We start from the raw sequence: 13,880 nt of genomic DNA, 5'->3' as shown, positions 1-13,880 counted from the left end.
GCGAGCCCTCTGGTGGATGGGACTCTACTTGCAGCAACTACCGTCCGTGACGCGCAGTGCCGATGTGCGCCTCCCGCAATCTTTCTGGTGGCTACTGCAATCCGGACCATATTTTTAATGTAGGAGGACAGCCTATTGCCAAAGCTTTATATCTAAATGTGACACATCCCCTGTACCAAGCTATTACATAACGAGAGAATTTTGACCTAAGGAACAACTGTTGTATCTGTAAAAGTAAGATGACTTTGTATTTTTCAAATGATGAATTTGGAAAAATTCCTCGTCTTGTGGTTGGGAAATACAGCCTTTCATTTTATAACTCGGTGAATTTATTTCAAACTTCACAGATTTTTTATCAATATCAGTTTTAGAATCAGTGAGCTATAGAATTTACATTGCTATAATATGTCCTATTAATCAGTGTTACCTATCTTCTCTTATTGGAACTTTAGCATATATGTTCCCACAACTTCACATAATAGGGTCTCAATAATGTCTTGCAAATAGCCATGCAATGTCACCGTAAATAAAAGTTACAGCAAACAGTCACTGGTATATTGTGCATCAACTGCCACTATTTCAAATAATTTAGCACAGCATTTAACTCATAAGTGACACATACAAAAACAGAATATGTTGACTTCATAACAAACAAGAAGGTAGTGAACTTTTTCTGATAGTTTTGTGTGTTGATAAACAACAAATATGTTTTTCTAACTGTTATCAATAGTGGCCAAAGTTCTCAGATTGAAACATCCCTCAGGCTGTGGCTAAGCCATGTCTCTGCAATATCCTTTCTTTCAGGAGTATTAGTTCTGCAAGGTTCGCAGGAGAGCTTCTGTAAAGTTTGGAAGGTAGGAGACACGGTACTGGCAGAAGTAAAGCTGTGAGGACAGGATGTGAGTCATGCTTGGGTAGCTCAGTTGTTAGAGCACTTGCCCGCGAAAGGCAAAGGTCCAGAGTTCGAGTCTCGGTCCGGCACATAGTTTTAATCTGCCAGGAAGTTTCAGTGGGCAATGTAGTACGACATCACTTATCCATTTTCTGATGTACACTGGCTGTTGTTTCTTAATTCTGGATGACTGGCTCTGCCTGAAATGCAGCAACAATGGTTGGTCTGTTTCTGTTTGCCACATCGCTCACATGACACAAAAAAATTGAAATAAAGATCAGTTACATATAACAATAGATTCACTTAAATACAAATTTTATCTGTGGTGGCTGTCATGAGAAGGGTGGTCAGGTTGACCTCATTAAACAACCATGCTCCTCACTTTGGAAAATGGAAATTATTTTGTCCTGTACCAAAGGGAGAAAATTTAACAAAGATGTTTGTGGAAAGAGTAAAAGATCTTGAAGATATCAGATAGATGAAGAAATGAAGTGGAACAAGAAGAAATAATACTTCTTTGCTCCAGACTAATTAACATTCCAGGCTGAATTTCACTCTGCTTCCCAGTTACGTTTCAAAGTTCAGACTGCTTGAGTGTGGTTGTGATTTATTGTTAAAGTCCCTTGTTGCTTTGTATGAGACTCTTTGTTGTAGTTGCCGTCAGAACATTGGTTAGCTGAAACAAATGTCATTTTTGTGAAGCAAAACATATGGGGAAAAAATCTGGGAGCAGCCGCAATTAACAGTTATGATCAATTCTGCAATGTCAATAGTAAGTTTAGTGACTTATGACTGTGTAAAGCACTTGAATCTGACTGGTTGCTCTGCAATTACTTTGATTTGAGTATGTAAGTGAAATCATGGTATTTGTGAAAGGAAGTGTAATAAATAAACTGAAACAAAATTATTATAATTTGTTATGAGTTTTCTCCTTTTGGCAGCAAGACAAGCTTTCATGCCTTCAAACATTTCTGACAGTCTTCCTAATTTTAAATAAATTGTCTACTAATAAGGCTTTTCGGGCAGGTAGGCAGTAAGAAAGCTGTGCACAAGACAGCATTTAGCAAGCATGTCTCCACCAACGAGAAGGTTATTGGTGCAAAATTGAGCCCATTTCAGTTTGTTGATGACATTGTTCATTTTGTTTCTAGTTCAGATCAACAAGAACAGTGAACAAATGACCATGGTGAAACTATTTTAAAAATAGGACTGAAAACCAGGTGCAGTAAAATCAGAACAATTTTTAATCGACACACTGGAAAAATATGTGCAGATTAACAATGTTGTCATTTGACAGTGGATGAGTTTTTGTATTTCAGACAGTTTTGGGAATGGACAGTTAAAGAAGTAAACAGAAGAATAGAAATGATCTGGTGTCCCAAAATAAATAACATTTTCTAAACTAAGCTTCAGTTGTGTTTCAAACAGAATCAAACAAAGTTTTTTAATTGCCATGTGTCATCAGCTTGGGTGCCAGTGAGATGTGGATACATATGGATTAAGGAATGTACTGGAGTACAAGATGTAAGTATGATTGTAATGATAAAGAAATTAAGGCAAATTGCAGATGGACTAAGCAAGGTGAGAAGATAGTACACTACTGGCCATTAAAATTGCTACACCAAGGAGAAATGAAGATGATAAACGGGTATTCATTGGAAAAATATATTATACTAGAACTGACATATGATTACATTTTCACACAGTTTCGGTGCATAGATCCTGAGAAATCAGTGCCCAGAACAACCACCTCTGTCCGTAATAACGGCCTTGATACGCCTGGACGTTGAGTCAAACAGAGCTTGGATAGCGTGTACAGGTACAGCTGCCCATGCAGCTTCAACACGATACCACAGTTCAACCAGAGTAGATACTGGTGTATTGTGATGAGCCAGTTGCGCGGCCATCATTGACCAGATGTTTTCAGTTGGTGAGACATCTGGAGAATGTGTTGGCCGGGGCAACAGTCGAACATTTTCTGTATCCAGAAAGGCCCGTACAGGACCTGCAACATGCGGTTGTGCATTATCCTGCTGAAATGTAGTGATTCGCAGAGATCGAATGAAGGGTAGAGCCGCGGGTCGTAACACATCTGAGATATAACGTCCACTGTTCAAAGTGCCGTCAATGCAAACAAGAGCTGACCGAGACGTGTAACCAATGGCACCCCATACCATCACGCCGGATGATACGCCAGTATGGCGATGACGAATACACGCTTCCAATGTGCATTCACCCCGATGTCGCCAAACACGGATGCAACCATTATGATGCTGTAAACGGAACCTGGATTCATCCAAAAAAATGATGTTTTTACATTCGTGCACCCAGGTGCGTCGTTGAGTACACCATCACAGGCGCTCCTGTCTGTGATGCAGCATCAAGGGTAACCGCAGCCATGGTCTCTGAGCTGATAGTCCATGCTGCTGCAAACGTCGTCGAACTGTTCGTGCAGATGGTTGTTGTCTTGCGAACGTCCCCATCTGTTGACTCAGGGATTGAGATGTGGCTTCACGATCCGTTGCAGCCATGTGGATAAGATGCCTGTCATCTCGACTGCTAGTGATATGAGGCTGTTGGGATCCAGCACGGCGTTCCGTATTACCCTCCTGAACCCACCAATTCCATATTCTGCTAACAGTTATTGGATCTCAACCAACGCGAGCAGCAATGTCACGATACGATAAACCACAACCGCGACAGACTACAATCCGACCTTTATCAAAGTTGGAAACGTGATCGTACACATTTCTCCTCCTTACACGAGGCATGACAACAACGTTTCACCAGGCAACGCCGATCAACTGCTGTTTGTGTATGGGAAATCGGTTGGAAACTTTCCTCATGTCAGCACGTTGTAGGTTTCGCCAACGGCGCCAACCTTGTGTGAATGCTCTGAAAAGCTAATCATTTGCATATCACAGCATCTTCTTCCTGTCGGTTAAATTCCACGTCTGTAGCACGTCATCTTCGTGGTGTAGCAATTTTAATGGCCAGTAGTGTATTAGAAAATGTGTAGGGACAGCATGAGTGCATATAGTTGAAGGCCATAATGCGTGGCAGAGTCTGGAAGATGGATAAAAGTCATTCAATACGTGCACATACAAGAGGGAGTGTGGTGCTGTCGAATTAGTGCTCAGACATTACACTGAAGTGCAACACAGAGAGAATCTGTCTTGAGATGTATGTTTATGCTGATGCAAGATGTGGCTGAAGGTGAAGAATGAATCTAGATTTTTTCCCTCCACATGAAAGATTCGGATTATGTGCTGAGAATGGACTCAGGGAGACTACAGTGGGTAAGACAAGACACACACATGCCTGAACACCTATAAATGTAATAATATTACTTACATATTGTTAGTACTATTTTTTTTTCATCGTAATAAAGACATATTGATGATTGAAATGATATTTGCTGGTGTTCTGTCATATGTTGTTGTTGGAAACAAAATGTCCCATTGTATCTTAAAGGGGATATAAAGTAAAAACTTGCACATACGAAGTTAATCATACCTCTCCCTAATAGTTGATGGAATAAAAACATAGAACTTGTGATAGAGATGGAACCTTACATGCTAATTCACAACATTCTCCTTTTTCAGAGAAGCTTATAGTAGAGAAGAGGATGTAAATATCATTAGATATTTACTGAAAAATAACAATTATAAAAAGGCAGGAACTAATACTTTATGGAAAGAGATGGAATTGCAGGAAGTCTTAAGAGGTAAGTATCTTCTTCCTCGGATTACTGACCGTCATAGTGGTTATACCAGAAAGAAATAAATTCACTGTTGTTTTGTCCACATAAGCCTACTGTACAATCATCAGCACATGGTAATGACACACATCTTTGTGAGAGTGATGGTGTGTGTAAGCAGGTATACCTCCTCACCAAGTGGTTAGCTACACCAAAAGTGAAAAATAGAAAAATTAGACTGCCTAGGTTCCCTAGCACTGTCTGTTGATAACACCAAGCAAGGAGCTTTTAGTAGGGCAAAAAATGATTTGTATATGTTACTCACTGGTACCTGCTGTTCTGGTTGTGTTAGGTTGTACACAGAATGGATTCCCACAGATTTTTGCACTTCACCAATCAGTTTTAGTATGAATAAACACTTCCATGAAGTTGTAGTTAATTATGTATCTCTAAGCTGGAATATCAACAATATAAGGAACACACACACACAACCACCATCTCCAGCTTCATGGACCAGATTGCGACTTACATGTGAAACAGAAGCAGTAATTAGGAGGGGATGGGGAAGAGGAAAATATAGCAAGCTACAGGTGATGGGACAGAAGAGTGCTGTCTGGCAGAGCAGGAAAGACTCTTCCTTCTCAACTCATCCAGTAAGTCTCCCCTGATCTGGGTTTCTGAGTGACTTTCCCAAACTCTAACCTTTCTCCTGAATCTCACCAGTCCTTTTACTTCTCTCCCCTTCCTTCCCTTCAGTCCTTCTGTCAGAAGGAGGAGTACAGACTCTGAAAGCTTGCAAACTGTTAATATCTTTTATATATGCGTTCTGCTGCCACTTGGTGAGTAGATTTTTTATATCTCCAATTACATTATATTTTCAAATGTTGATTATTTCCGTTATATCATAAACTACATTATGCTTTGAAAACAATCTAGGCTGGATTTTACTACTTTGGGTGAACTACCAGAACTAATGTTATTTTGGCTAGTAGAAAATGTTGTTGGTTAGAAATTTACAAAAATACATTGACACTATTATTCTTCTGCAGTGTGGATCCCTTTCCTTACATATATGTGGTCCATATTGCAAATTAGAACAAATTAAATGAAAATTTAATTTATCAATGCATATGTCATTTTGTATAGAAAAATTAAAGTAAAAAAAGTACACAGTCAAAGTTCGGAATCTCATAATTGTTATAACAATATCTGCCATCAAAAATGCTAATAATCTGGAACTTTGACATCAATTATTTCATACTTCAATTAATTTGTGATTATACAAAATACTTTACAGGAAAACGGGACTGCGAGACTTTCTGTTGGTGTGGGTCAACTTTCTCAAATATACTGGTTAGCTCATAGAGTTTTGCATGTTGCAAACTGTAGTACTGATATCACTTTATTATATTTCAAATTATGAATGCCCTAATGTGAACTAATTACATGAATGTAAACAGAACAATGAGAATGATAACCTAAGCTATAAATTCAAGTGAAATTAAGATTAAATAAGATGATAAGATATTCATGGAAGTATTTCATGGCACAAACCATTTCAACCATGCACAAGTCACTTGCATGTCATTGTTAATGCTCTCATTTCTAATTTGGTCTCATCTTGTATTACACAGCAAATCATAAAACTTTCTTTTGCGTTCTTGCAGTTCGCTGATCTCTCTGGACAAGAATTAAGTGTAAAATGTTGACAGATATTTTAGGTTATTGGGGAAGGCCTGGGGATGGAAGAACATTGGTAATAAGATATACCACAAAAAAAAAAAAAAAAAAAGTTTGGGGAGGACGGTGACGAAGTTAAGCATTTGTGTGTGAGGGGGGGGGGGGGGGGGGTTAAAGCAAATCACTTGTTTCCTTCTGACATTCTGTTACTAGGAGAAAGGAACAGAATTTTGTGTATACTGAAACAGACAACAAGGTCGTGGCTGTTTTCTTGCCGAGCATTGTCTAGAACAGAATTTCTCTTATTGTCCCTTACTTCGTTTATATCACAGATAACATTCATCAGGTATACCATTAAACAATTTTATTTGCAACAAAGAAATAGCTTAAAATTTTGGTATTAACAGAGTAACTAACTTCTGAAGAAAAAGAAAACACACAGAAACTTACTTAATTGAATGAATGCTCAAATAAACTGAGTTCCAAAAATCACAGGTTGAATCCTCTAGAGTCTGTATGAATGAAGATTGTTAAAGTGGCACTAAGTCCGACACTTTCCAAGTGTATGAGATGTAGTAGAAACAGAATGCCAAGTCCTCTCCACTCGGCAATGTCCTATTGGAAAAGTCTTGCTTCACAGTGCTGCCGAAGAGTGGAAGAGTTGATCAGGGTAGCTCATTCTCCATGCTAGATCTTCCCAGTGTGACAGCTGTCGTCATGGAACAGGCCTAAATAGTTGTCTTGCAGAGTGACACTTCTGTTTGATTGGCTCAAACTTAGTTTCAGCAGAGGCAGGAAATAGTTAGGTGCAAACGTCTTGAAGTTGCTGCTGGCCCGGACGCAGGTGTCACCCGAGCTGCTAGTGTGACCTCTCCAGATTGTATTTCTGCCTCGCATGGACTGGAGTGCTGCCACCATCATATAAATTGTATTGGTAGCTGTTGACACCAGTTGCACTTATCATCTCAGCATATCCAGTGGAGACTCCCTTTCACTGGCAACTTAGCAGGTATCATGCCAACATAAAAGCTGAACAATGATTACACACCAGCTTGTATAAGACACAGCTTACTTTATAGATGGAGGTGATCTCTCCATTAACCACTATAGTAGACCCTTCCATTCACAATTACAGGACGCTGTAGGAATCCACCATTTTAATTACACAACACTATGGTCCAGTTGCACTCTCATTTAATGACCAGTTGTTGAAACATTATTTCAAGTACCAAAGACCATTTCTTTTATCAATGGATTTACCTGAAAGCTATCAGATATTCATGATATATACGATACAAAGAGTATTTCTAAATGAGTGTTGGGGTTTTAAGGCTTTGTAGCATTTATTACATTAACTTATGTTTACAAATAATACAACCCATGACAATAAAGTTCAGTGAATAGTCGTGTAACATTAACTTAGATAAACTATGAACTACAGCAGGGTGTCTACGACCCGGGACAACCGGGAAATCCGGGAAAAACCCGGGAATTTTTTCATCCGGGAGAAAACCGGGAAAAACCCGGGAATTTTTCGGAATTCCGGGAATTTTTCATTGTTTTAGCTTTCAGTTAAATTTTTGTAATTTTGACTGCAGAATTGATTCTCTAGCAAAGAGTATCCGGCTACTGGAGAATTATACTGCAGAAAGAAAATATAAACGAGAGGGAAAAAAATAAAACTTTAGTGGCAAAGGAAATGTGCAATTTACAACAACAAAACACCGTGCACGCACAAGCGTCTGCTAATAGCAAAAATATGTCAAAGGCCGTAGCGCGCAGACTGTAATTCTTCGTAACAATAAACGGCTTGCTATGAGCATGACGTCACAACTGTTCATGTAAGGTTCGTTTGACCAATTGCCAGCGGTCTGTTGCGCATGCGCATTTGACTCGCGTATAAGCAGTACCTTCTCCCGCTACTTGAAGTTTGGCTGTTAGCTGTATCGGTAGTAGCAGCAAGCAGCCAGATGCAAACGAGAAAAATTTTTCTCCCGCGCCCTAGCTGCCAGATTCACGCTTGCACAGAGTTGTAGTGGGGAGGGGGCTCTCCACGTGACCCGTGTTTACGTTAAGTAATTTCGCTGCTTCTCTTAGTGTACAGCTCCCACGTCAAATGAAAACAAAACGGATTTCTGTGGCCGGAAGTTATCAAGTGAATTAAAATACATTCACATAATTACGGAGGGCAAAAATATATTATTAATTTCAGTTTTCTGGTTTTATTTTATTTCCAAGTTTGTAGCAGTCAAGCATTAATCGCCTTGCAGAACAGTGAAGTTAATTTTGCAAGTTTGCTAAAGAAATTTGGCTTTATTAATCTTTCCGCTGAGGCAGTCATTTTATTTGAAACGAAGTGTTTCATTCTACAGTATTGCCTAGTTCCAAGTGAAGCTAATTTCAAGTGCACGTTATCATCTTCTGCCATATATGGCATTATGCCATAATAAAGAACCAAAAATGAGATCGCAGAGTACTGGTACTCCAAGAAAATTTACATCCCAAAAACCACACTGACAAGCTTAATACACACGAACATGCGGGCTTCCTACACCCATACAGTTGCACACGCACAATAATGCCTGTTTTTCTGGCGCTCTCTGGCAACAGGTAAATCGAACCTATTTCTAACAGTCTCCGGATAGTATTGCGAACGGTGGTTAGAAAAGCGTTACTTTCAAAGTAAATTTCTTTTTACGCAAGATGAATTATGTTACGTGTGAGAAAGTGGGATGGATATCTAAATCACAGAGCATTCGAAACTGAACACTTCGAGGACCAGCCACTTACAAGAATTTCGAGCCGAGACATTTATGTCAGAATTTTAAACTTACTGGCACATTTGTGTGATGTATCTTAAAGTATAACACACGCAAAAAAAATCAATATTACATGTGAAAACTTAGCTTCTGTTGTAGCGTGTTAATCTTAGAGACCAAAATTATATGTGAAAGCTTAGCTTTTCTTGTAGATATACGGTACTGTGTACATTAATGTAAACCGTTAACTTTTTCTCTTGCGTGTTCGCGCTATGTAACCAGTGATCTTGCTATTGGCTAACTATAACACGTGTCCTATGCTCTGAATAGCTGCTGTCATCGGCTGGCGAGATCTCGTGGCTTGAGATATGACTCGCTTACAACAGGACATCGCAACCTCGGTTTCAACGCCCCGGAAACTAACGCGCTGTGTTTGGTGCAATTCGAATTTATACTTTCGTAATACGAAAATATGCAGCGTATATGTTGCTGCAAATTAAAGGTCTTTCCAAAACTTCTCTCCTTTTCGTCTTTTCTTTTTTTTCCGGGAAGTTCTGCGCGATTGTATAAAACGTTAACCATTCAAAGGATTGATAAGTTTTACAGTTCCGAAGGAAAATCTACGGAAAACCTACTGCCACCTAGCACAGAAAAAGTGTATTTTCGCCCGGGAAAAAGCATATTTTTTGAACGGGATATCCGGGAGAAATCCGGGAATAATCCGGGAATTTTTTTTCCTTGTCCCCGTATACACCCTGTACAGTTACCTTACTATACTTCGAAACAGTCACCTCCCATAACTATGCACCACTGAGCTCTGCAGTACACGTCCTGGAAACTTTGTACAAAGTCTTCCTTTGGGATTGTGTTCAAAAGCTGCATCACATTTCGTTGGATGTCAGGAATATCATCAAATCTCTTTCCTTTCAAAGCGAGTTTGAGTCGATGGAATAGGAAGAAGTCTGGAGGATTGAGATCAGTCGAGTATGGTGAATGTACAAGTTGCACCACCCCCTTTTCTGCCAGGAAGTGTTTGACGATATTGGCTGTGGATGGGCGAGTATTGTCATGAACAACAAATCAGGAACCTTGTTGTGCATACTGGGGCCGTACCCTGCATAGGCATTGCATGAAATGGATCAAAATTTCAACGTACTGTGCAGCATTCAACTTTGTTTGCTCAGGTAGAAATTTCTTGTAGATAATGTCTTGACTATCGAAAAAGATGATTAGCGTAGTTTTGATGCGTGATTTTTTGGCTTTGATGTTTTTCCGATGAGGTGATGTCAGAGAATGCCATTCCATGCTTTGCTGTTTCATTTCAGGATCGTACCACAGGTTTCATCCTCGGTGACAATACGGTTCAAGAAATTGGGTGTCGCACCCACTGTTTTGACAAAATCCTCTGAAGCCTCTAAACGTGCCTGCTTCTGATCATCAGTCAAGTGATGTGGCGCAAGATGACAACACGTTTTTCTCTTCCCTAACTCCTGGGTAAGGATTTGTTGCATGGAATCACAGTTCATCTGCAGTTCATCCACTATCATGCACACAGTCATTCACGATTAGTGTCCTCACTTTCTCAGTGTTTTCCTCACTGACAGCAGTCTTCGGTCGTCTACTACGGGGATTGTCAGAAACACTTTCCCGGTCTCCTCAAAAATGGCCGAACTACTTGTACACACACTTCATGGAATGTGCTTGATCCTCATAAACACATACCAGCATTGCATGCATTTCTTTCAGTGTTTTGACAAGCTTAAAACAAAACTTTATTGAGCCTTTGCTCGTTCATTATCCTGTTCTTAGCTCAGAACCATCGCACTAAAGAAGCACTTTGTCCAGCAGGTCGAACATGGAACGCGCATGTTGCTCAACTGAACTACGGTGGGGGCAGATTGTCAGCACCGGTCGCTACACAGGTGCAGCATTGTGAGTTGCCAGTGTTGCCCGATCGACCGCTCTGACTTCATTAACCAAACGTTATTGTTAGATGTTGTACATCAAATGAAAGTGTCGAATGCAGTTGTTCCAAGCTTGGAGATCTTCTGGATGCGTCATCTTCAGTGATGAGTTGACATTTCACTTAAGTGGAAATGTGAACACACATTATGTGTGCATCTAGGGATCAGCAAATCCCCATGAGATGGTAGAGTTGCAACAAGACTTCCTCAAATTGACTTTTTTTTTTTTTTTCTTTTAGTCATATCCCGCAGAAAGTCAATATTGGCTTTTTTATTTTTTTTAGTCAGGCAAAAGTAACTAGTTTTTCTTATCTTGATGTGTCAGAACTATGGCTCTTCCCTCAACTGGAAGAAGCTGAAACACAGAACTTTATATGACAGCAAGATGGTGCACCACCTCACTGCCATAACTCAGCATGATTGGTTAAATGACACTGTACCTTACTGCTGGATTGGCTGCAAGGAAACGGATCAGATGACAGAGCTTGTTTCGCTTGTACTCCATGTTCGTTAAATCTGACGTCATGCAATTTTTACCTTTGGGATTCATAAAGGATCATGTGTATGTACCTCTGCTACCAGCTGATACCCGACTTAAGAAACAGGATTGAAGCAGTTGCAAGTTTGAAGCAGTTGTTGCAACAATTACTCCAGACACACTGATCAGGAAGATCTTACCTATCAACTCGATGTGTGCCATGTGATGAATGGTACCCACATTGAACACTTGTAAGGAAAACTGTTTGACTTGCTCTTTCATTTGATGTATTATCTATAATTGTAAGTTGAATGTAATAAATACTACAAAGCCTTAAAACCCTGATTTTCATTTTGGAACACTCTGTAAAATAATATAAATAATATACTCTTTATGCGTGATCAGTGATTCCGGCAATCAACTCCAGCGTGCCGTGGCTGATTGTCAATAATTTGTGTGTGTGTGTGTGTGCGTGTGTGTGTGCGTGCGTGTGTGTGTGTGTGCGTGTGTGTGTGCGTGCGTGTGTGTGCGTGCGTGCGTGCGTGTGTGTGTGGGCAATTTGTAGAACACATGAAATGTATGGGACATTATACCACAAATTGTTTACTCGGTTAACACACAGCAGCAAATCTATGATCATAAAGCTGTTATAGCAATGCTGATTATAGATGTAAGTATGAATGTAACAATAGGTAGAAACACATTTCTATTCGGTAAGTGTGACAAGAAACAGGTTTCAGATTATGTGAGGAGTCAATTCACCTCCAAGACTTAAAATTTTGAGAATAAATGGAAAAAGTTCGAGAGTATTGTTCAATACATTTATGACAGTTATGTCGTGAATGAAGGTGTGAGGGTTGGAAAAGATCCACAATGGGTTCAATGGCTGCATTAAAAAGCTGCTCAGAAAGCAAAGAAATTTTCTTCACAGATTTAAATGTAACCACGTCTTGTGGGCAAACAGAAACAAAATTAAGTCAAAATGAGTCTAAGGAGAATCATGCATGAAGTGTTCAACAAATTTTAAAGTAAAATTCTATCTGCTGATCTGAAAAAAAAGTGAGAGGCTTCAGTGTTATTTAAATCAGTAACCAGAAAAAAGCTACTTCCAAGTCACTCAATTATCACAGTGGCTCCAAAATGTAAGGTGACATTCCATTTTTTAAAATTGTTTAACAGATGAAGATTGTATTGCAGTTCCTGCTTTCAGTTCTCACTCGAACACTAAAATGACATATCACAATCAGTGACTGCATGATACAAAGTTGGCTAAAGTCACTTGACAGAGGAAAAGTAACTGGGCCTGATGGGACACTTTTATGTTTTTGAATTGTGTGTGTGAAAGAACTCAGAAGTTGCAGTCTAGCATAGATCACTGGGGTAATGAACCGTTTCAAGTGATATGACGATATCATACCAACAGCTTGACATCATCTTTCTTATGATATACATTGCAAGATGGGTTCGGAGATTTTTTAAAAAATTTAAATGCTTCACATTATTGCTAACTAATTCCCTAAGTATGAAAGTGAGGCAGTCATGGGTTCACACCTTTATAAAATTTCAAAAATTCATGTTTCACTGGAAAAAAAGGTATTTTTGTAAAATTTATAGCTGTAATCAGAAATATGCATAATTTCATTCTTAATATATCTATGTACACATTCAAAGTTAATGTTAACACACATTCAAAATGTCACTAGCAAAACCTGAGTTAAACAGTCTGTGTTTTAAGACTGAGTTCCTTGTTAAATATTTCTTTTGTTTTTGCGGTTTTGTCCCCAGGAATCTGATATATTCTTCCTGTTGGTGTAGGTGTTGCTCTGTTTACCTTACAAAGAATATCATTTATAGATAACTTCAGAACATCTGTTTACATAGGATATGCATAAGACAGAAAAGGCCAGCTGGGTGAAGGAAAGTAACTTTAACTTCATTGAGATCTTCATCTTTTGTTAAAATATAAGCTAACCATCACTTCTTCTCATAGACAACAATAACATATCCATTAATGTCTTTCAAAACCAGTCTTTCTTAAGATTTTGCAACTGTTTCAACAGTAGATTCCGTTGTGTTTAAAAAAGTCTTGATGTACTTCACACAGTTGGTGTAAAAGCATGTAACTTCTTGTCGTTTTTATGGAAACAGATTGACTCAAACGCTCTTCCAGAAATCTCTCAGTTTCAGTGTACTTTTCTTGTGTTGAATATTCAAAATGTACAGATATAATGTTTTTAACTGACCAATCAAAAAGTTGTTGTGGAGTAAGAATTTAGCTATTGTATGGCCTCTGCAAACTTGCTTTTGTTGCTACTCTCTTAACAGTGCCACCGACACCATAACATGGTCCCATTGCATGAACAGAGGCAAAAACTGCCATTCTGTTTCAATGCCAACATCTTCTTTG

At 39.1% G+C, this 13,880-nt stretch overlaps 1 protein-coding gene across 3 annotated transcripts in view; it reads left to right on the top strand.

Annotated features, from left to right (window-relative positions):
• LOC126184718 (uncharacterized) overlaps positions 1-13,880 on the top strand; it is a 189,142-nt gene that overhangs the window by 79,412 nt on the left and 95,850 nt on the right. For 2 of the 3 annotated variants that reach the window (XM_049927254.1, XM_049927245.1), the window contains exon 5: positions 4,498-4,619. In XM_049927254.1, coding sequence (XP_049783211.1) covers positions 4,498-4,619 — 122 coding nt within the window. Of the gene's footprint in view, positions 1-4,497; positions 4,620-10,458; positions 10,526-13,880 lie in introns of those variants that run through there. The other variant, XM_049927264.1, reaches the window with a different exon arrangement.

Source organism: Schistocerca cancellata, chromosome 1 (genome assembly GCF_023864275.1).
Source record: "Schistocerca cancellata isolate TAMUIC-IGC-003103 chromosome 1, iqSchCanc2.1, whole genome shotgun sequence".
Classification (NCBI taxonomy): Eukaryota; Metazoa; Arthropoda; class Insecta; order Orthoptera; family Acrididae; genus Schistocerca; species Schistocerca cancellata.
Note: the sequence above shows the minus strand (reverse complement) of the source record. Positions and strands in the feature narration are given on the sequence as shown.